Source organism: Melopsittacus undulatus, chromosome 2 (genome assembly GCF_012275295.1).
Source record: "Melopsittacus undulatus isolate bMelUnd1 chromosome 2, bMelUnd1.mat.Z, whole genome shotgun sequence".
Taxonomy (NCBI): domain Eukaryota; kingdom Metazoa; phylum Chordata; class Aves; order Psittaciformes; family Psittaculidae; genus Melopsittacus; species Melopsittacus undulatus.
The window spans coordinates 87,455,438-87,480,065 of NC_047528.1; the positions used below are offsets into that span (position 1 = coordinate 87,455,438).

At 37.2% G+C, this 24,628-nt stretch overlaps 1 protein-coding gene across 2 annotated transcripts in view; it reads right to left on the reverse strand.

Moving 5' to 3' along the window:
- Positions 1–3,068: 3,068 nt before the first annotated feature.
- EFHC2 (EF-hand domain containing 2) overlaps positions 3,069–24,628 on the reverse strand; it is an 81,198-nt gene continuing 59,638 nt past the window's right edge. For both annotated transcript variants that reach the window (XM_031051412.2, XM_005151718.4), the window contains 6 exons: positions 22,055–22,251; positions 18,317–18,450; positions 14,703–14,900; positions 14,034–14,126; positions 5,947–6,040; positions 3,069–3,512 (listed from right to left, as the gene is read on the reverse strand). In XM_031051412.2, coding sequence (XP_030907272.2) covers positions 3,417–3,512; positions 5,947–6,040; positions 14,034–14,126; positions 14,703–14,900; positions 18,317–18,450; positions 22,055–22,251 — 812 coding nt within the window. In that variant the 3' untranslated portion in view covers positions 3,069–3,416. The remainder of the gene's footprint in view (positions 3,513–5,946; positions 6,041–14,033; positions 14,127–14,702; positions 14,901–18,316; positions 18,451–22,054; positions 22,252–24,628) is intronic.

Below are 24,628 nucleotides of genomic sequence, written 5' to 3' on the forward strand. Positions count from 1 at the left end.
TGGGAACACATAGAAATTTTCAGCAAGCATGAGACCAGTGAATTACTATTAGTGATATATAGATTCTGTTCTCTGAATGCTGTCAAGTGACTGAAAACATCCAGTATTTTGGTTAGTGTGGAATTAGGATCCCTGCAGTTTTCCCACAGAAAGTTCGTCTTTAGGAGGCAGAAATGTCTCCAGGGCTAAAACGACAAGACAAAGGGAGCAGACATAAAGTCAACTGCACCCAAACTTTTTCTGTGAAGAGCTTTCCTGCCATGAAGTAAAATTAACTCACATCAGCACAAGAGACAAATGCGGAGGGAAGACTTCAACATCTTTCCATTTATATAGATGAACATGTGTCTGACATTGGTATGAATGCCTCTGTCTAAAAAAACACAGTAAAAATGCCTGCGTGACATGCAGAACACAGGAAAAAAATGCTTGGTAAGGAACTTTATTTTTCGCCACACATTGTCTATGGCTGTTTGCGGCTCCCATGTCTGAGAGAGCCCAGCTGCTGGTGACCAGAGAGGGCACACTAACCTGGACAGAAGCAGAAGCTGATGCGAGACTGTGAGCTAACCAGTGTGTCACCTGGATCCAAGGACTGGTCCTCTTGGCTGTTTGCAGCAGACCCCAGCAGTGAGAATGAGAGCCAGTACAGTAATGTGAATCCTTTACTCCTCCTATGGACAGCACAGATAGTTATGGAAAGAAGATATCTTTGGCTTCCCTACAGAGATCGAGAGCTGAGATTAATGGCAACTGGGAGGGCTGTCTTCCCCTTTATTCCATGCATGCTTTAAAGCTATGGCCTCCTGCCATCTTGAAATACAATCTTGTCGTATTGTCTTCATTCATGTCCTTCATCTGCAATGTGAAAAGAGAGAAGAAGCTGGTGGCAGGATTAGAGGAGAGGTTGAAATATTCTGGGCAGCATATTCTGTAAATCACATTATACAGAATATTGCTGGACTGCTCATTGGCTAGGGCTTCCCTTCTGAAAGCACTGCTGCTTGTAAAAACGAAAACCTGGTGAAAAGTGTTTGTAACACATCAGACTACAGCATATGACACATTGTATGCACACAGACAAGCACTGAAAATATTTTTCAGGCACTGCCTGCCCTGCTTCTAGGTGATACTTTTGTGCTTGTCAGGGTTATGCAAGATGCATGGGAAAAGAGGGGAAAGAGAAATGAGAATAATTCTTCAAAAGGGTATTAATAAACATCCATAAATTACTGTCACCAGATGACCCATCTCAACCTTAAAAAAGAGTACCTTAATCTTGGAAGGCTGTTTGGGACCCTCGTTGCTTCAGAAGTCAGAAACCACTTTTTGTCCAGTTTAAATTCATTCATGGCAAATCACATCCCTTTGTTCTTAGACTACCAATGTTCTTAACTGAGATTATTTTCCTCACTTGACCATAATGTACTTACACAGAATAGTCTAAGACTTAATTTTATTTCATTAAATAATAAAAGCTCCTATAATCTCCAGTTTCTTGGTCAACATTCTAGTTCTTCTCTGCACTGGGTCCAGTTTGCAGTCGCTTCTCTGGACCATAACCAGACCAGACCAGACAAGATCATGACTGACCAGACCTAAACACAGGGTTCCATATGACACATGAAATTATATTTCTTGTATTATTTTCTTTTTTTTTTTTTTCTGAAAAGAGGCTCCTCTTTGACCTAGGCACATAAAGGAAAACCACCCAAAGTGAATTCCCCATCTCTAAAAGCTATCTGGGAAGTTCTAAATGCTCAATTTTCTCTGGAACTGTAGAAGATTTCCACAACTGACACATATCCTTCTGAAGTCTGGTAAAAATTTACAAGGGCAACTGCATTCTTTTAAGATGTCAAGTTCAGTCTTGGTGGCATGTTTTTCAGCTTTCACTAAACTGTCTTCAAATGCACATTACTATTGTTTGGACTCCTAACACTTACCTCTGTGGTCAGATATTTTTCATGCCAGGTAACAAAGTAGTTTCTTCTTTTAGTTAAAAAAGCAGTACATGGCCTTGTCTACAACTTGGAGCATCTTAGCAAGTTTTTACAGGGGTTACCATTACTTTTCCATTTTATTGCAAACATCTTCCTAAGTAGCAGAAACACATAATTATGTCTTGCCTCAAGTCCCTTTCTTGCTAACAGAAACAGTTAAAAGTTGCCAAAAGCTTCATATTTTGCCATAGAGAGGAAAAATAATTTCTTCTCAGGAACTGGGAGGGCTAGGAGAAGACATACTATTAAAAATTTCATTTACACTACCATACAAAATTGCTGCAAGTTATTTCTAAATGGAATCATAATTCTAAAAGGGATCTTCAAGTTTCCAAAAAGATACAGATTTACTGAATAAAGTTATGGTTTGAATTACTGTCTTTCCTTCGGTTTGGGGATTTAGATGTGTTGAATTCTCATCTTTTTAAATCAAGCACTTCTTCCCCAAATTGCAATTTCAGATTACAGAAAGTGCAGGATTTTCAGTCTACTGATGTGTAAGTTTACCAGCCACTGGCTCACACCTCTTCCCATGTGGAATAGCCATGGATGAGTCAGCTACCCACCTCCACCTCAGCCCTTCCATTTTCTAAACTTCTCTCTCAAAAGCATGCAGTAAATTCAGATCTAATCATGGCTTTGAGCTGGCATAAGCTCAAAAAGATACAAACAATGCTAAAGAGGGACTCCATTTAGTCACTGCAATTTTCAGCAAAGAGAAAGACATCAATTAATTTTCAAAGGGCAAGTACAGTGCTACTGCAAGAAAGCTGCCCTCTAAAGCTGTATGGAAGGACCGTCTCTTCATACATGTCTCACCAAGTAAGCTTTGGTGGCTACTCATCTGAGTCACATTTAAAACAAAAAGCAAGAACTGATAGCTTCTGTGCCATGCCTGCAGACTTTTACATTTGAAGGCTATAATTATCTCTGATACCAGAGCAACTTTATACTGTGCTAAAACCTTGCTAGTATTTCCTTCCTAAAATAACAATCTTTGACACCAACAGTACTTAAGCATCATCACAGGGATACAGCAAAAAGACACACATAACAGGCAAAAGATAGAGCAAAAGAGGACATTTGAATGGAGTTACTTTATTGTGCTAATACATTCTGACCTTTTGTTTGCACAACAATGCAGGGTCAGACAGATTTTCTCAATATTTCTCAATACTTGTAAATTCTCCATAAAACCAAGCACAAAAATAAGAGGATACAGTTTTAATTATGCTTGTATAAGTATGAAAGAGTACTGTTGATTAAGAAGGAGTTACAAAACCACACAAAGTATACATCTATGTTGGAATAAGAAATTAAATGCCATAAAACCTATATATGAATCTTTTCAGTATCTGTCCAAGTTTTGGAGCTGAAACATTAATCCAAAAGCACTGCCTTGCACAGATAAGGTTATTCTTCCTTGCCAAACAGATCATCCAGAAGAGGTAAGTATTTGATCTCTTTTACACGAAAGATTGGTGGTTGTCTGGTCCAGTCATCTTCATTCTGAAATTAGTAAACCAGAGGGTAACTTAGAATATAATGTTGAAAACAAGAATAATTGAAACTGATCAACATAAGATTGAATGAGCTGCTTCATTTCCACATAATAAAAAAAGAAGGGGATACGTTTTTTTTTAAAAAGTAGATCTTTATGTAACACATCCTCTTAAAAGATTACTACATGCACATTTTTATCAATCTTGCAGATTATTGTACTAAAAATATTTTCTCTTACTAGCCCTTCTGCAGGTATTTTTAAATTAAGTAATGCTGTATTTTCTTCACTGAGGCATTTATACTTCAAAGTATTGGAAGTCATCTATGTCTCAACACCAAAAATCATACAAAACAATGAGACAGAGAGAAAGAAGAAAAATATCTGCTGGACAAGCACAACTCTGTTGTTGAAATCTACCTGTCAAATACAGCTACTGCAGCCCCAAATACTGCTGTTAATTCATGGTAAGTCATGAACAGAATGACAATTGGTTTCTAAAGTTAAACAAGATCTAAATCCCTTCCTTTATCTGATTTTTCTATTTCCTACTATCTCTTCATTATAATAGCCTTGAACTGTACCAAACAGAACAGGTATTGCAGCTAACAAAATAATAAAGTCAATAAAACTCAGTAAACTATGCTGGCATCAATTTGGACACTGTTAATTAAAAACAGTGCTTTATGTCAGTGTGACAGTTACAGCAAGGCTTTGGAGTTGATGAGGAACTGATTATCCCAGCATGATGATGACTGGTGATAATTTCTATGGATGCTCTTTCTCTCTTTTTTATTTCAGCTGCAATCTTCCTCCCATATCTCCATGTACCATTCTCAACAGGGGCTCTTAGACATCAGCTCATCCACTGGCTGTCCTCCAAGCAAAGACAACATCTTCTTCACACCAAAATAAAACCTAATCTCTTATGCTGATCAGGACATATGTTTCACCACAAACGTCCACTTCAACCTCCTGCTTGTCTCACAAGAACCTTTTCCTCCACATCTTCACTACATGAAGGCTGCCTCTTGGTTCTACCACCACCTGTACCTCACCTTCAATCTGTAGGAGCTGTCTCTTTCCCTCACTTGCCAGAAATCAGGTCATGCTCAATGGCTAGATATCGTATGAGAGATAAAAAAGCAAGTCAAACATGTTCAACAGCTTTTTGGTATAGAGCTTAGCACCATCTTCAAGGCAAAATTCCTCTCGGCACAGGTTCTGACCTTCTTTCTGTTTCTGTGATACTGAGGCTCATGAGGCTTCTTATCCTAACACAGTCTCCTGAAAGCAGTCACTGCTTAAACACTGAGTTATAACTTAAGCACAGAATTCTTCTGTAAAACCAAAGAATACTCACTGAACAAATCATAGTACACACTTTGAACCACAGGACTGCTGTATAAAACATGTGGAAGAGCTTTGATTTTATCTGTACAAGATGGAAAAATTCTTCTCAATGACAAAGTGAAAAATAAACTACGATGGAATGCAGAGCAAACCAGCAGCTCGTTAGACATTGTCAGTTTGAGATGCTACAGAAGAAAGAGCTGGTAAACCAAGTAAGAGAGGAGTCAGGTTAATAGCACAGTATTTGAGGAATATTGTTTTAAGCTATGTCGCTGGTGAGCTTGAATTTAAAGGAATGCTATATTTCTAAATGGTCTGAATACAATCAAACACATTCTGTACAAGCATAGCAACACATTGCCTAGGCCAGAAAAGCAAAACTATGTGTTGGCAGAAGGATTTTGGATTTATCTGTTGCAAAGTCTTTAAAAATCAGCATAATTGCCTTATGCACCATTTATTTTTAATGTTCCATTCAGCACAAGATGGCAAGATCAGATTCATCTCTGCAGTTTGTTGATACCACATTTTTATTTACGCCAAGTAGCAGGCTGGTGAAGATGTACAAAGCTGATCCATCAATATTGCTCTTGCTGCACACCTACCAGTGATGTGGTGCCTTATGCAAAAGTTTCTATGGAGTTATAAAAAATACATAACTATTTTCTGCCATGTCAGCAGAGTTTAAATTATTTCCTGACTGTCTCAGCAAGCAAACAGACCATTTGACATATGACAATGCTGTTTGTGGGTGAAGCAGTATTCATGACAGTTTTTCATGGATAAATACACCTGTTTCCCCTTTTTTTTTTTCTTTTTTTCTTCTAGAAAACTGTCACAGAGATGTGACATCTATTAGGCACGGGGGTGTTACAGGGCTCCTTGGCCCTGTTTGACTTCTTTGCTTCATTCTAAAACTCCTGGAAAAAAATAATTACTTAAAGAAAAAAGGCACAAACATGCAAATATGAAAACTGTTGTGGTCTACACTGGATAAAGCACTTATGTTAAAGTTGGCAAATTATATCAATGTACTGTACTCTTCTCTTGCTGAGATACACTGGCTCTACCTTGAGGTTAAAAATTTACCTTTACTGTCTGGAAAGCATGGATTGGATTCTCTCTCCAGTTCAGCCCAACCAAAAACTTTTTATATTCCACTTGTTTATTGTCATCTTCAAACCTAGGCAGAATATACATAAACTCAAGATTAAAGGAAATTTTTAACAAAGTTGTATCATGTTATCTACAACATTCTAATACGTTACCTTTTGGATAATGGTTTTTTACTTCATTACCAAAACCTGGCAGGAGTACAGACAGATGCAAACTGTCAGAATTTCTATAACATGCATCCTATTCCTTATTCTTACACATTGTCTCCCATAGTAAAATTCAACTCATTTATAGCTTATTATATTTCAACTAATTTCATTTTATTTTTGAAGCATTTCGCAAACTTTTCAAACAAAGAGATCTCACAATTGGTGAGGAACATAGAAATGGGATGATCAGTGTATGATTCCCTTGTGTAGAAAAGAGAGTGCTGTGCTATAAAACAACTGACTTATTTTATACAGCTTCTACAGTCATTTCCTGAAAATAAGCAATCCTTCAAAAATGCTGTTTGCACACACCTTGGGATTAAGTTACAATTGACAAACACAGCTCTCTATCCTATCAAATCACAGCCAGATTTAAAAATCACAAACCTTGTCATTCAGTGGCTGCTTTATGGCGTTGTTCTTTATGTCTATGAAACAAATTTGTATTTGTGTTAGTTATGAAGGTCCTCTAAATGCATGAAGATACATATGCTGCCAGTTGAGATCTACAGGTACATGTGGAATATAGTATCTCCCTTCCTCAAGTTTCTAAAATCACTACCCTGCACTCATAAACCCCATGAGAGCAGATGTGTAAGCTATGTCATGCTTCTGCCATTGATCATACATTTGCCATTCTGCCATTGAAACAGCTTCAGAAGAAAAGTGCCCAATTCAGCAAAACACTCTGGTGATTAAGGCACTTGGGAACCACTATTATATTCATGGCATCAGTCAAATACTTGCAAGATATCCACAGGCTAAAGCTACCATGGAAATTGTTCTTGAAATGAACAGCTTAACTGCTCTGCTACAAATACTGTACTAGCAGGTTCCATAAATACCATCTGAATGACATCTGTCTCAACCAACACTAAAAGATAAAAAGGACCTGGTTTAAGGAAACCCTGGAAATATCTGTGCCTCATTGGGTTCCATGGTGAGACATACAACTAGCAAGACTCAATACCTATTTTTAGAGGAAACACCAGGTTAAACAATCCTGCCCTGTAATCTGGCAAGACAAGGAGCAAGATGTCACCAGGAAACAAGTCTTTTAGAAAATCATTTTATCTTGTTCTTAGAGAAATAGCACTACACAAACATGGACCTCAAATACCTTCAATCACTGCAGAGGGTTCTGGTAAAAATTAAGCATGAAGGTACTTTAAGAGACAATTTACAACACAAACTTGGAAAATAATAACAGAGAAGAGGAGAAATAAATCTAGTGACAAAAATAACCTGCAATAAACTGTAGCTCATCCTCTCCTTCTCCTCCTCCCCTCCTCCCCCTTTCATTTAATAGTCAGCAGGAGAGATAATAATAAAATACACTGAGACCCATAAACAGAGATGTTAGTGATAAACTGGAATGTTAAGTACAGTGAGTTATGCTGAAGATGAAAGCAAAGTCAGAAAAGAATGCTACTGTTATTAGTGTTAAAAAGGAGCCTTAAACATTGCCATGAGAAACCCTCCTATAATAGCTTGCTTCTTTTAATAGCTCATGTGCAAGTTAACATTTTCATAAAGCCGCACTTTTGGGGAATATATCCAATATACAAGAGAATTATCATTCCCACTTCTAGGAGGTTCTTGCTTTTTTCAGGTTTTCTGCAAGTGGCAATTGGGAAAAGGGATTTTGCATTAGGAGTAGCTTATACCTCATTGAAAAATTATTTTGAATTTCAGAGCTATGATGACAATTAATTTTCTTTTGCCATAATATGTATTTATATTTTCCTCTTTGTGATGAAAATTAAGTCTACTACCAAGATGCAGAGCTGTATAAGCAGAACTTTTAAATAAAGAACAAGTGAAGGTGTGTAACTACTTAAACTTATGCTAAGGCAATGAAGTCAAGGAAAGCATTACTTCCGCTTTTGACAAACATTAACAAGGAGAAGTCCTTTGATGTGACAGCACTGGCAAACTGAGATGACCACATGGGCATGAAGTTATCTATAATCAAAGATTTTAACATGGGCAGAGGAAATGGGATTCCTAAATCCCATATTTAAAACAGCTACAGAAAACAGCTTAAAATATTACTCTAGAATTATCCATAAGGAAAGGAAAACAAATCTACTCTTTAGACCTCTTTTCTGCTATGACTTACTATATCAATCTACTAAAAGCACACACCAGCAATTTGGCAGAGTATCCAGATGCACTGAGGAGCTGCTATCAATTTGTGCACTATTAAGACAAAGATGTCATATATTATGATGGCTGGAGTAAATACAACTGAAACTGACAGTGCTTTTCAAGAAAGGAAATTAGATTTGTCTTATCAAGAAGATGCAACAAAGATCTCCTGAAGCCATGCTTCTCTTCAGTTTTGCCCTGACTTCACCAACACATGTGATGTTAGGCTATGAAATTACTCCCCCATTCCTATCATAGTTTGCAGAGCTTTTATTTTTCCCTTTGACATTACAAAAATAATTGTACATTTCTGCTTCTAAAAATATATCCATAATTAAATATTCCAGATTTGTGAAAAATTTTGTTAAATTGCATTATGACCATTCCTGAGCATGCTTTGGTGAGTAAAGGTTAATTACAAATATTTTTTCTTTCCCATTAAAAATCTGTAGCCCAAGCATTTATGTGAAAAAATAATATACATGCAGTTTTTTCTAATTCCTTGCTTTTGAAAAGCATATATTAAGAAGTTATCCCAATAGTAATAGAGAAGAAGCATCATGCTGCTTTAACCTTAGAAAAAACGCTGGGATTCTTCAGCCTTTTTGATAGTCTTTGTGTAACATAGGTATACACCTAAACTGTCATAAACTACTCATAGGAAAGATTTAAACCAGTAAGCATGGACAAGTCTATGTGGCTGATCAGTATGAATTAAGTAATGGCTATCATCTTGTGTATATATTTATTCATGTCTTGAACAACTACAGATTGAAATGTAAGTTCCTCAGCATACTGAATAACAGAAATAATTTCCTTATAGAGATATAGAGATACAAATATTAATGCTGCAGAGTCTTTTCATCACAAATGGCACAGAGAGTCTCAGTCATCAAAGGTAATGAGCAGAAAACAGAGTGCAGGAGGAAGATTCTGTGACCATTTCTGATCTTCCTCCTGCTAAAAGTACCCTTGCTATTGCAGGAAAAGAGGGTTTGCTTCCTGAAAGAAACAGGTCAGCCCTAAAAAAATATTATTACAGGTAGGCAACTAGGTAAAAAATTATGACCCAGTCACAAACCAGGGAAAAGCTGAGCAAGCAGAAGTGGCTTGGTCTGCCCTATTAGTGACTTGAGAGCTGGAATGACCATGTAGGAGGCTTATTATTATCAGGCACTCCTATCTGAGACACTATGAATACACTTTTTTAAAACAACAGGCCTCCCTCCAGAGTCCAACAGTTTCCCCCTGGTACTGTGGAGAGGTGAAGAACTACACAGCCACTTTTACCAGAAATTAAAAGGCATACTTTTTGAAACAGGGACATACATTTAACAACAAAACTAATGCAGAACAATCAACGTGTAATACTTGTAAGCTTGTCATCTATTCTTTCTTCTTTCCATTTTTCTTTATCTGCCAGCTGTTCCTCTGGGGAAGGACTGGATCTCTTAAGTCCTCATTAGCATACATTTATCATTGCAGTAAATAAAAATAACAGGAGAAAAAAAACCACAAAACAAACCAAAACTAAATTCATTACTTAAAGACTTTAGCAATATTTATTTATTAAACTGCAATTTTTCATTATGCCTACATTAATTTTAAGAAATGTTTGTAATTATTACTCTAGTTTTCTAGCAGAAACAATTGCTACCATCTGCATTGCTTAATACATTCTGAATAAAAGTCTATATTGCTGAGTGACTAAAAATCCAAGTGAGAAAATGCTTATGGAGAAATACTTTTTAACAAGCCAGCTCAGGTAAACTGGAAAAATGGACACACTGTTGGGTACCTAAATCCTACTATTTCACCATCCCACAATTAAAATATAAATTTACTCTCAACAAACAATATGTAAGGGTCTTATGAAACCTCAGTATTTGTGCTAAATCTGTCTACTATCCAGAAACTGAATGGTCTTTGGGTACGGTAAACAAAGGTTTGGGTCATCTGGGGGTGACCACAAAATTAGACAGTAACTTCTAGTCCCATCCCATGCTTTTAATAAGTGACAGATCACTGCAGTATAATTTACAAATGTAAATAATAAGTTCTCTAAGAGTATTACCTTTCAAAATGGAACCATTAAGTCCTACAGAAACTCTTTGCCACCTAATCTCAGATGGCAAAGCTGAATAAACACAGTTTCAGTCTTCAACTATTATCTGATCACATTGTCTAGCATCATTTTAAAGCTGAATAGGGTCCAGCTAGTGCATTAGCTATATATACTGATTTTGTGGGAGTCAATCCAACAACTTTTATTGTACCAATTTCTTCCTTCATAAATACAGATATGCACAGTAGGACTACCACCACCACTTCAATGGACACAAAATCACATGCTTCCTCACCAAAAGAAAAAAAAACCTAACCAGAGAAAGAATATTGCTGACAAACTGCCCACACTGAATCATATACTCCCCAGAAATATGCAGCTAAGAGCAGGAGAGCATTAACAATAAACCTGTCTGTTTATGATTCTTTTATCTTCAAGAAAACTACAAGAAGCGTGAGGAAAGAAAAAGTCTAAATCTCATGTAGACAACTCTTCAATTTACAGATTACTTGGAAATTAATTCCTATTTAATAGACTTAAAAAAAATATTTCCCTAACTGCAACCTCATGAAACAATAAACTTACCAAGCAATGCCAACTGCACACATTATTAAGACTGTGACAGTCTTCCTTCTTACCTGCAGCACAGTGACTCACCACATAAACTGCCATCTTTCAAAGCAGCTGATACTGTAACTTAGAACTGGAATTACACATAGCACTCTACCATGTGAAGTACATCTCACACTGATTTCTTCACACCAGCTTCACACCATTTACCTTTCTCACACAGAAATCTACAATACAAGCTTGCCACACCCCCTTTAGACACAAAGGAAAATGGATGGTAATTTAGAAATTCAGCTCTTATGAAGGCTGAGGTGATAACTGTCCCCTCCTCCATCACCTAGGAAAAGAACCTACAATATCTGAACCCTAATTCAGCTGTCATGGATACCTGGCTACAGCTGAGTGAAATCCAGACTTAGTCTCCTCCTTGTCTTCCAAATTTATCTCTGATTTTTATTAAAGTGTACTGGGCTTTTTCTTTTTAACTGCCTACACTGACACTCTTCAGAAGAGAAGAGGTTCATCTCACAAAAGCTTTTTCTGGTACAAATTCACAAACAATAAACACATCTCTGGAGCCTATGATGTGTCAAGGCTTGTCTGTTTTTCATCAGTACTGCATTAGTACATAAATGAAAGCCTCCAGTCCCTTCTCTGTGAATCTATTCAATTTCAGCCTTAATGAAATGGAAACTATGAGAAGCCCTTGTGTAGTACAGGATGTCAGTTGTCCTCCAAAAATTTTTGTGTTGGGCAGCTTAGTGGGAGTTCTGAAAAATGAGGTTTAGATTAATGTTAAATTTCAGATATGCTTCTGACAACTAATGCTTGTTACCTGACTGTCAGTGTTGAAGAGCAAACAAATTGCCAAAGGTGTCTATCTGGCTGCTGCAGGGAGCTCTTCTGAAAGCTTTTGGATTGAAAATAGGGCCTTTTTAAGAAATAGCCCCTTAGGCTTCTTAATGCAGTCTTGTTGATACTGATTTAAGTAGGAAGTCTTGCTTGCAGTACAAAGATGCTTTGTTAAAACAGTTTCCACATTTCTGCCTGAGTAATTTCATTATTTGATGCTTAGTTTGCAATTCCTCCTGAAATCAAGCATTTAATTTAAGCATTTCCCACAGGGGAAAGAAGAAACCAATGGTCATGCATTTGAATCTGTTACCAGAAAATCTGGCCATGATAACCAAACTCAACATGACACAAGTGTTCAAAACAGCACAGGTTACTCTGAACTCCAGCCTTTAAAATAAGTACACTGAATACCAGATCTTTTCAGTTCTATTCCCATTAATGCAGCTAGTCAAGCAATTTGCTTTGAAACAATTAAATGTACTATGGAAAAATACCAAAACCATGCCAATGCTCCTTTTCCTTTTTAAAAATTACAGTAGTATATAGAATCATAGAATCATAGAATAGTTAGGATTGGAAAGGACCTCAAGATCATCTAGTTCCAACCCCCCTGCCATGGGCAGGGACACCTCACACTAAACCATATCACCCAAGGCTTCATCCAACCTGGCCTTGAACACTGCCAGGGATGGAGCATTCACAACCTCCCTGGGCAACCCATTCCAGTACCTCACCACCCTAACAGGAAAGAATTTCTTCCTTATATCCAGTCTAAACCTCTGCTGTTTAAGTTTCAACCCATTACCCCTTGTCCTATCACTACAGTCCCTAATGAATAGTCCCTCCCCAGCATCCCTGTAGGCCCTCTTCAGATACTGAAAGGCTGCTATGAGGTCTCCACGCAGCCTTCTCTTCTGCAGGCTGAACAGCCCCAACTTTCTCAGCCTGTCTTCATACGGGAGGTGCTCCAGTCCCCTGATCATCCTCGTGGCCCTCCTGTGGACTTGTTCTAACAGTACCATGTCCTTTCTATGTTGAGGACAACAGAACTGAACACAGTACTCCAAGTGAGGTCTCACGAGAGCAGAGTAGAGGGGCAGGATCACCTCCTTCACCCTGCTGGTCACACTCCTCTTGATGCAGCCCAGGATACGGTTGGCTTTCTGGGCTGCGAGCACACACTGAAGCCGGCTCATGTTCATTTTCTCATTGACTAACACCCCCAAGTCCTTCTCCGCAGGACTACCATGAATTTCCTTTTTGCCCAACCTGTAGCTGTGCCTGGGATTGCTCCGACCCAGGTGCAGGACCTTGCACTTGGCATGGTTAAACTTCATGAGGCTGGCATCAGCCCACCTCACAAGTGTGTCAAGGTCCTTCTGAATGGCATTCCTTCCCTCCAGCGTATCAACAGAACCACACAGCTTGGTGTCATCGGCAAACTTGCTGAGGGCACACTCAATTCCATTGTCCATGTCAGCGACAAAAATATTAAATAAGACTGGTCCCAACACCGATCCCTGAGGGACACCACTCTTTACTGGTCTCCAGCTGGACATTGAACCGTTGACCACAACTCTTTGTGTGCAACCATCCAGCCAGTTCTTTATCCACCAAGTGGTCCACCTATCTAATTGCTGACACTCCAATTTAGAGACAAGGATGTCATGTGGGACAGTGTCGAACGCTTTGCACAAGTCCAGGTAGATGACGTCAACTGCTCCACCCCTGTATTTCACGTGAGATTAGTAGGAGTAGCAAACCACTTTTATTTGCTACTGATGCTGTATACTTGATTCAAGGTCATCCCACTGTATTCATCTTGGTATGTTTGTTAAAACTCATATAATGTGCTTTCATAAGACTATTGTTTTTACTTTAGCTATACACAGGAAAAACTAATGCAAGAAAAGTAAATTGCATTGATAAAGGAAAGTATCAGTAGCTGATTCCCATAAGACTAATTCCATGGAATTCTTAAAAAATCCACATGATCTACCATATCAGATAAAATAAAGAGAAGTTGCACCTCAGCTGATTATAAATATTATATGAATATGAAAGTCCACATTTGAATAGGGACAAAAATCAGCATCATGAAAAGATTAACATTACATAAATGACAAATTGTTAAGACCTCTGTCTCCAGCAGATATTCAGCACTGATTTGCATCCATGCATGCAGGTCATACTAATTGCACTTAACTTACATGGTCAATAAAGCTTGCAGATCATCATCAGCCAGTGGCAACTTGAACGACTTGCAAATAGTCCTGCACACCTCATGGGGCAACACTCCACATCTACTCAAAAGAAAGAGAAGGGGAGAAGTGTACATGAGGTATTTTCCAGATTTACTTCAAATGAATGTTGCTGTAAATAGGAAAACATGTAAAGAATATCAGGCTAGAGGTAAAGAAAACAAGGTTTTATGAAATTTAGCTATTATAAAGCTGAGACGCTTGAATTGAACATGATGGCCTGTCTCTCCCATGCTGATGTCCTTAGTGATTCTCTGTGATTCTTTATCTATGCTACCAGGGTACAAAAAGGGAAAATGAATCATACAAAGATTCTGCTACAGATACATCTTTTTTTCCATTAAATCAATATTTTTCCTCTTTGTTTTAGAACACTGTGAATTGGCATCTCATTATGTCACAGAATGCTCAGGACAGAATCTATAATAAAAAGTCCAGCAGCAAAATGAAAAAGAGACAAAAAGGCTATCCTTATCTTTCAACTGTCAAATGCTGAGCGAGGCTTAACAAATAATATTCTTTGGCTGCAATATATAATTTGCTCAGAAACAAACAGAAAAGTAGGTCTACAAGCAGAGATTTCCAAATAGCAGCTTAGGATAAATAGAAGAATCTTACTTTTCACGGTCATTGTATTGAAGCACTGCTGTCACTTGTTCGAAATTCTCAAACCTATTTTTCTTTAGTTGTTCTTGAGCCACTGCAAGGAGGTAGTGGAGGTCCATTTCACATTCATCTTTCACACCGTAATAACGCCCAAGAGTCATTATTTCATGGTCTGAAAACGCTTCACCAGTGATACTGACTATCAAATTTCTGTTCACAAAAACAACAGCTTACATTACATTTCAGTATAGGAGTTAATTATCACTCAGTTTTATGAGAGAGAAAAAAGTGCACTCATTATATAATGCTGTATTCAGATCTTTAAAGAATGCATCTACTTATATTTGAATTTCAGACCTCTTCCATAATGGAAATTACCTGATCTCTTAAACTTTGCAGGATATCCACATTTCCTCAGTAGTCAGCTAAACATACGAAAATACAAAACAATCATGACTGACGCCTTTTTCCAGAGATACCATACTGGCATGGAATATCAGCAGAGATATTTTGGCATCACATTTATGCAACAGGATAGTGAATTAACAAAATTCTATCAACAAACACATTTTTTCACTTGCTTCCTCTCAGAGGCTTGTGCAGTCCTGTTCAAAGAAGATATTTCTTTGTAAAATACAATTGTACATACACAGCCATTCAAAAAAGGATGCTAAACACTGCAGAGTGTTGACTTTGAGCTGCTGGGTTTTTTTTTTATTAAGTAGATCAAAACCATCCTTTATTTGCAGTGGTGGGAGATAAATACAAGGAGAAGACAGCTTGTCAACAGTAGCAAACCTTGAGATTATGCAGATTCAATGACCAAACCTCAGTAACTTACTGAATATTATGACTTATATTCTAGCAGCATTCAGAGATCCAGTCAAAACTGGAGCCTGGAGTAATACTACTGCAAACACAAAGAAGAGGACAATACTGCCAGATTTGCCTGGCACTCTAAATGCTTGGGCTGGCAAAACTGAAACTATAAACACCATCCATCTGAATATTTCCAGACTGGATTTCCATACACTGCCCAAATTCTTCTAGTGACAGGATTTTAAAGGTCTTTTATTTTCTCAAGTCAGTTAACAATCAAGTCACTAAAACTCTTAGATAAAATTACTTTCTTATTTGGGTAATTAAGCACTATTTTTGTGATTGCTAGGATCTAAACTCTTCCTGACAAAATGAAACAAATTACAGCAATTGTTCCTACAGCCTAGTTATCTTTTGTTTTACTTTTCTTTCTTATTGTTCTAGAAGAGTAAGACAGATTGCAATCTGAATTTGGTAGAGAAAGAAAATATAACCATTAAATGCTTAATAGAGCTGCTTCCAAAGCTGAATTGAAGATACGCATCTTTGTTAAACCCACATGGCTCTTTTGTCTCTAACAGCAAACAGTCTTGCCAGTAACTTAATGAGACAAAGAAGCTTGGACAGGACCATGTAATGCACAGGCATCTATGCTTTAGTTATTTCTCTTTTTAGCAGAGCTTTCAATAGTTTTAATGATAGCTTAGGGGATAGCTTCAGTGCTCACCATGCATTTACTTCCTCAATGATGTGCCATAGATTTGGGTTCTGAAAGTAGTGTAATTGTATAATCACAATTTTGTTCACTACATCATACTTATAGGTATATTTTTAAATGCAGCTCATAAATTCACTTAGGTAGAAAGCAAGAAATCTGAACAGCCAAATTCAGAGCATAGTAAAACTTTAGCTGTATTTAAGATAAGAGGATTATCATGCTCGTTGAAGCTGTCACACAGATAATTGCCTTTACAAAAAATAATCATTTATAGCTAGTCATAATTATGAAATGCAATGACAGATAAAAAATAAACATTGATGTACACAAGAAAATACAAAACTGACAGAAAAATACATTCTATTCACAGAAAAAAATATATTTGACTTTTCAGAGATGCAAAAAAGTGCTGTCATCTTTGCCATTAAAATGTTTCTTCCATTCTATGATAAGACACATGGATAATATAAAGAAGAGAGCCTTTGGATTGCTGGTTATAATATGAATGAACAGAAACAAAACCTACTCTCACTATAAAGCACAAAAGTTAAATGTTCATAAGAGGTAAATTCTTGCTCTGGCAATGTGAATGCTTCCTGTTAGACCCCCTGTGGTTCCACCACAGGAGGAATGTAGAACATTAGTAGCTGCTCAGGCTGGCCCAGGTGAGCACTGGGGATGAGACAACACTTATTACAGGGTTCCACTGCTTTGTCTCTTGCTCATGAAGAGGGCTACTGCATTTTCATTACTGAAACCAAGTGCCTCAATACCATATAACTAGTCATACCTACTTCAAGCTACAGAACAGCATTACCCTAAATTAAACAGCTGGGCTGTTCACAGCTGCACAGAATATGACTGTGATAAAATTTACACTCAACTGAGTCTCTGTCTGATAAAATTAAAATCTTTCTCTGCTGTTTGAAAGAACAATCATCCCTCCTAAAAGTGTGCTCCACTAATTTTGTCATGCAAATATTCTTGACCTGCTCCTAGTGCATGTAAGAAGATGTTTTGCAGATGATTATTTCATAATTTGAATAAAAACTAATTATTTTATTTTAAACGGTTATTGTCCATATAAATTAAAACCCTATTCCAAGTGCTATAAAGTATATCCAGATACACATTAACTTTCTCCCCTTCTTACTCTAGTAATGACATTTCCCCTTCTAATGCAATTAACAATTCAAAAAATCTTGCTTCTGTTGAGTAAAATATTTGAGTCTTGAAATGTTTGACCAAAAGCTGCCAATTAGTGTGGTCTCTTAGTTTAAATCATACCTTTTAATCACTTATTTTTAATTTCTGAATACCCGCTTGTTTTAATTTCTCACTAATTTGAATTGCTGGAAGAACCTTCTGGTAATCTATATCTCTTCTGAGATATTTCAGAAGCAATTTCTGCCTTGGTTAACATCCCTATAGGGCTGGCATTCCACACAATACACACCTACTTATATGCTTTAGTCATTATGACAGTTCCTAAATATATCATGTATTACCACTGTGAAAAACAATTGCTTCTAGATAAAATTTCCTCCTCTATTCCACATCATTAACCTTACCAGTGCCCAACACAGTTCATATGCTCAAGTATTTTGGTTGTGGAATAAACTGAAATCAGCTTGCATCTGAGCGTGATTTCCTCTTTCATGTATCTATACATCTGCCTTTTGCAATATCTGGATCATTACCAGAATCAGTGATTAAAACCCAAATAACAACATTTTCAAGAGGCAACACAAACATTCCTTCTTGAAGACTATGGACTTTTCTTTATCTTTCAGTGTGTATATTACTGCTGACTTCTTCACAATACCCTGTGCTATCTCCATAAAAAGTAGACAGATTTGAGTTGGGCTTTTCAGCTTACTTGAAACTACCACATTTCTCCTTTTTTCTGGGACATGGATTCTATGATTCTGATTCACTTTTTCACACACAGTCTCCAAGTAAATGCAAACCAAATGTATGCCATTTGTCAGCTAACACCAATGCAGAAAGCATCAAGAAAGTCATGCTCTGTAAATTTTGCGGGAAGGTGCCTTCATTAAATACTAAAAACCAAAATCCACTGTCTTACCTGAAAGCATCATACTCAATCACCTTGTTATGGTCTGGGTCAGTGGCTGCAAACAACTGTCTGATTTCTCGGGAGCGAGGTTCAGTTATAACTTTCAGTTTCTTGAGGATGACACCAACATCAGCCACAGAGAACTTAACAGAGAAAAGCAAGACATAGATTAGAGAGAAAACCACTATGCAACCAACTATGCATGTACCAACAACAGTTGTCAAGAAGCAGAGAAACTGTGAACTGCTAAGGATTATCAGTTTCTTCATTGCCTCACTTCAAATGCATAAATAGGCACTGTGTGAAGTTTGGCCAGAACCTTGGTACTGAAAAAAATTTGCTTCCTGCCAAGAATATAAAAAATTAAACAAAAAGCATTAGATCATGCACTCTCAGGAAGCTATTCCATCTGTGTAAAAGGAGATACACTTTTGCTTCAAACATTGTATTGCTAAAGTAGAAGTACAAACATTTAAAGTAGAGTTCCAATAATTTGTTCCTCATTTTATGTTGGTGCACCCCACTTAATTCTTAATTAATAAACTGCACCAAGTTAAAACTAATCTTTTCATGATTGTCTCCAATGAACTGTTCCAACAGATATTCTCACTTGTATTACACTACGCTGTCTTACATACTTAGAATTAGCAGAACGAAATCTTGTTAGGAACCAATTTCTCTAGAAAAGGGTATTTAAAGTCTCTATGACACTGCCAGAGCAGCACAAATTGGTCTAAGTTTAATTATTACATCACTGGCTGAAGGTAACATGCTCAGATTTAGAAAATATGATCATTGCCTATGCCAAAACTCCAGGTACAACCCTGGCATGCAACGCCATGCAAGACAGTGGTGTGGAGCAGCTGGACAAGCAATCAAAAAGTTTTAGAGATGACAGCAACAGTGTTTGGACCACAACACACAGCTTTTTGCTGAAAAAGCAAGGAACAGAGATGATTGAGAAAAACTGAGCAGAAGGAATCAGTGAGCAGAATGTTTAAAGATGGACAAATTGATCATCTATTTAAAAACCTACCTTCTCTACATTATCAAAGGAATATTTTTTTTTTTTTCTAAACTACAAATTTCGAACACCTACATAGATACTGAGTGTCCAAGCAGCATGGCAAGAACTCTTCATCTGCTTTCTCCCCTTCTTAAGTAGCTGCTGGCATGCTAGTAGTCACAAGCTACTTCTGTTTGATTGTACAGCTTAAGCCAGAGTTTATTATGTTGAATTCAATGACAGTAAAAACAACTTTCATGTTTGTGCTACATAAGAAAACAACATTTGAACAATTGGGACTGTTTCAGAGATGATGAATTCATTTCCAAGGAGACACAGTGATGACTTGTTTGAAAGAGTCCTCAAACAAAGGTAATACCAGTAGGACTGTGCACAACACACACATTCTGTTTCACAAGCACATTCACACTTTCTAAATACATCTTTTTCCTTCAAATTGGAAAAGAAACTAAAAGTGTTAAAAAGTTTGAGAATGAAATCCTTAAAGTTATTTTCAGTACAAGTGGCAACCAAAATTACAAGAGTGTTTTTTCCACAATTTTTTTTTCTGTTCACTTAAAAACAATAAATACAAATTTGAAACAATATGATACAATATAAATACGATTTTGAAACAAAAAATTTAAAATTTTCCAAATATCCCTTACAGTATCAAATGTTTCAATGACCACAAAAACAATTCCCACCTGCATTATAAGTACCAATCAAACTTTCATCTAGATCAACATATGCCTATAGAAATGTAGTCAAAATAGCATTTTCCAGAAGAAAAACATTCCATCTGGATTTCTTTCACCAGTTTTCAGAAAACATACCAATCTATTCTGCTGAAAGGAAACCTCTGTCTATTCAGAAGGAAAATTGTTTCTTTTCTTATTTTAGAAATAACTGGCAAATGGACATTTTAAAATTGTTTTGCCCTCTCCAAACCATCTTCCAGCTCTTCTCTTCTCTAATGATTGCTGAAGTTCTTATGATTTGAGTATGCAATAGGCTGATAAACTGAGGCAAACCAGGTGTACCCTTACTTCTGGAGCTCTATTCAAAGGATATGAATAAAGTGTCTATCATTGGAATAATACACTTTTTTTTTTTTTTTACCACCAGGTGGTTTAAAATGTTAACTGCACAAAGAACGTTTTAAAATTCACTTTAAAAAAAGCATTTTTAGTGTTGCTGCTTCACCTTTCACAGATTTTATTTGATAATATAGAATCACTCAGTTTGGAAAACTAAGATGTCACCTCTTTGATCCAAGACAATCAATGCAAACAGCAGTTCCAAAGAACATTTATAATCTGATGGCGTGCTTTGCATGTTGGAGAATAGCTTTGGGTTTGATTCTAGTAGGAGGAGAAACAGCCAGCAGTAAGAAAACATAATGTATAGAGCTTTACTTGTTACTGGTTAAAGCATTTAACAGTCGTAGCATGTTACATCAACAAGGGTTTTGCAGATCTTCCTCCTTAGTCCAAGCAGAGCAGGTGGTGCTAACTCCACTTTACAAAGAAATCACACCTTTCTGCTATTTTCATTTGAGAGAACAGCATGTGTGGCCAAAAGGCAGCAGAGGATCCGGTTGCATCTACCTCCACCTCATCAGCATAACGGCACCCGCAGTCCTCAGAACTACCCTAGGCCTACTGATATCTTGGGAGTCCTGCAGGTTCACTCATTTTAATGAGCCAGCAGACACTGAACAATTAAAACTTCCACTATGGACCTTCTCCATCCACAAAAGATCCAGATGAATGAGCAGAGTAACACAGCTTAACAAACCCTCCTAGATATTTTCCCTAGGCATGCTCTCAGCAAGCCTAAACAAAAGGGCAGCTCTGGAGAAGGTTTGATAAAGGCACAATTCATGCTTCTGCCCCATCATGAGCTATGAAACATATGCACCCCAGCTACATATTTATTGTTGCTTTCCCTTCTGAAGGCCACACCAAAAGGTGTGTATTGAGTGAAACTCATTACAAACTGTAAGCTTAAATTTCTGACTGTGATATGAATTTCTAAGATTACAACGGAAGTATTTTGGCAGATAAATATGCATGAACCCAAAAATCAATTCAGGGAATAAATTAGCCTAATCAGTAAGACTCTAACTTAGATATGCTCATATCTTGAGTACTGTGCACTGTTCCAGTCTCCACATCTCACAATTGCCTTGCAAGAACAGACTAAAAAGACTGAGGGGGAAGAGTGTCTGAGATCTACAGAATTATAAAGGTGGTGCAAAAGGTGAATATAGATCTTCACTAAACCCCAAAACACTAGAACTGGCATTTAAACTAGAGAGAGGTTGGTTTAAAACAGATAAAAGATACCTTCTTTTATCACTTATTTTTTACACAGCAGGCAGTGAACTTTTCAACTTGCTACCACAGAAAGCTGTGGAAACAGAGAGTAGCCATAGGTTAGAACAATTTGGGAACAAGAGGTCCATAGACAATCTCAAGAAGGAATAGGCAGGGAATACACCTTCTAACAACCCTAATACAATAAAAGTGGATGCTGAGAAAGTAGAAGGGGAAAGGACCGTAAAGAGTGGCCAGGCTTGCATAGACTCCATAGCTATCATCTTCTAAATCTACTGCTATCAGAGAGCACTGGACTGTGAGCTTTGGATGAAGAAACTAGGTATAAATAATTCTGAAAAATATATAGAAAAGATACGTTCTTCAAAGATACTAGAAAATAACAAGAGCCTGCTTCACCTCATTTGCATGCTTCTCCATGTAGTTCAATGTGTACTCATCGGCATCCACCAAAAGAAAGTTGTGGCCATAGAAACAAACTCTGGCTCCAACAAACAGATCCTGAGCCTTGAAGTATTCAGATGGCTCACTCTTAAAAAGCTCCTGCCCAGGCTTCTTAATGCGACCTCTTTCCAAGAACTTCCCACCGTGTATCCCTATGGGAATAGAATTGTTAATGATTAATTGTGGCTCTACTTTGAAAAAAAAAAGAAAAAAACCCCAAACACACAAAAGCTAAAAACCTCTCCAAACCAGTTTATTTGTATTTAAATATTAATTTTCATCCTTGAGTTTCTTGTCTCGTAATATACTCTACCCCTCTGTCTCAGTGCAAAAAGAACTGCTCCTGTCAGTGTCCACAGCAACAGTTATATTGTGCATATTCTGTGGCATGTATCACTTAAATGCCTACCAAACACCTTTCCCTTTTTTCTTCTCTTTAAAATGGGAGAGAAATGTGCCTCTTTAAATCATTCTCATAAACCTGTTGCCAGGTTTGGGACTGCCCCTTGAGAAATGTAAGAAGCAAAATGTAAGATGCAGGCAATTATCCTTGAACAGTTACAGAAAGAGAAAATTTCACAAATTAGGATAACACAGTCCTACAAAAATTACAAATTCTGCTGCACTGTAATTCTAGCTTGTTTTTAAGGGCTTTTGAATGTAAAATAGAGATAGGAGTGATATGACACTGTCTTCCTCAAGGTGTTCTGCCCATGCAATTTACTTATGATCTGTTATTTCCCTTGGGAGTTGGGCATGTTACACTATTTCTTTTCATATTATAATGATTTTATTCATGCCACTGGAAACTGCATGTGGTACTCGAGGGTATATAAGGTACTAAAGGAACATATTGGTTTCCAGTAATATGCTCTCATGCACTACAAGATAGCATTGCATGTACCAAGCTTTCTAGAAAACATTATGTCACATGTTTAGTTTCACCAGGATATGTGTCCTACCACAACTCTGGAGTGCCTGGGGTTTGTTTCCTGTTTATATTTGAGCTTCCAAGCCAAAAGCCAAAAGCATACTTTAGTAATGTTTAATGACGTCTTACATATTAGGTAGTGATGTAAGTCCAGTGAAAGGCTGATGAACAATGTAATAAAATGCCTTTTACAGTCAAAATTAGAAATGAATGTGAAACCCAAACTACTTATGAAACCAGATTTTGGAGCAGGTCTGTCTTAATTGCTTTATTAGCACTATAAAAGCAAAAGACAAAAAATACACTGTGGTAATGGTCAGATCTAGCTTGACACAAAAAACATTTCAAATCACTGATGTAACTCGAATCTTAACACATTCCTTTTCACCTAGCTATTAAAATAAATATGAAAATTTGGGTTATATAATCCTGGCAACTCTTTGTAATATTTAAATAGAACTGGTCTCTGTAACACTGGAATTACACTTTTGTCTCTATTTCCCTGCAATGTGCACTTAGATTGGAAACTCATTGTAATACCTCTGTTCCATAATTGTTTTTTAAATGTTATGGGTTAGTTCATTTCAAGTAGTATGAAGAAAAACAACTAAAAATATCTCATTGGGTTAGAGATTTTACACTGAAATCTGATGAGAAATTTTGATGGAAATCTACAAAAGCCAGGCTCAAAGCACAAAATAAACACCACAACCAAAGACCCTCTTCCATTAAGATCAGATCAGACTTTGCAGGTGTTTGTACAGCTGTTGGCTTGGTCTTACACTGAGTAAAACGTAGTTGTGCTCTTCTGCATGGGGAGCCAAAGTTCTTATGCTTTGACCCCTTTCTCAAAAAGTGTTTCAAGATGTCCAGGCCTGTATATTTTAAATGCAGTTTCCCAGTGTTATTAACAGTGTGAAGTACTTCTCTACAACCTTCACAATGCTGGACTGACAAAAGTAAGAGCAGCTTATTACTTCTATTCTAGGACTGAGTTTTGAAACATTTTCACTTGTCAATTTGCATCAATTCATGCAAATAAAAAGGCAAAAAAATAGGTCTTTGAACCTGTGCACAAAAGGGATGGTTATTTTTGGGAGTCATTTACTGTTTTAACACATCTCCTTTCTAAGACATGCTCAAGCTTACTCTTCCCTCACCCCATCCACTTCAACATTTTTCTTTCTCACATAAAAATGTTCTTCACTTCCATTTTCCATGCCTTGGTCCTTTTTCCTTGCTTCCTTTATCTGAACTCTGCAAAACCTTCTCATGCTTAACCTGAAAGAAGCCCATTTACTTTTCCTTCAAACATGACTAAAATGAAGGGAAGAGATTGAGAAGACAAAGAAGAGAAAGGGAGAAAAAAGAAGAAAGGTGGGAACAAAGAAACTTTTGCAGTTCCAGACCTCTTTCCAAATGCTGTTCTATCTCTTCCTCCCTCCCCCTCCACCCCCCACTTAACCCTACTTCTATCCTGCCTCTTCAAGGCTACTCTCACTAAACTCTCCAATGGACAGTTCTTAGACACATCCTTCCACTTCACCTTCCTACCATCTCTGAAAGTCAGCTACTCCATCCACTTTAACATCCCGGGG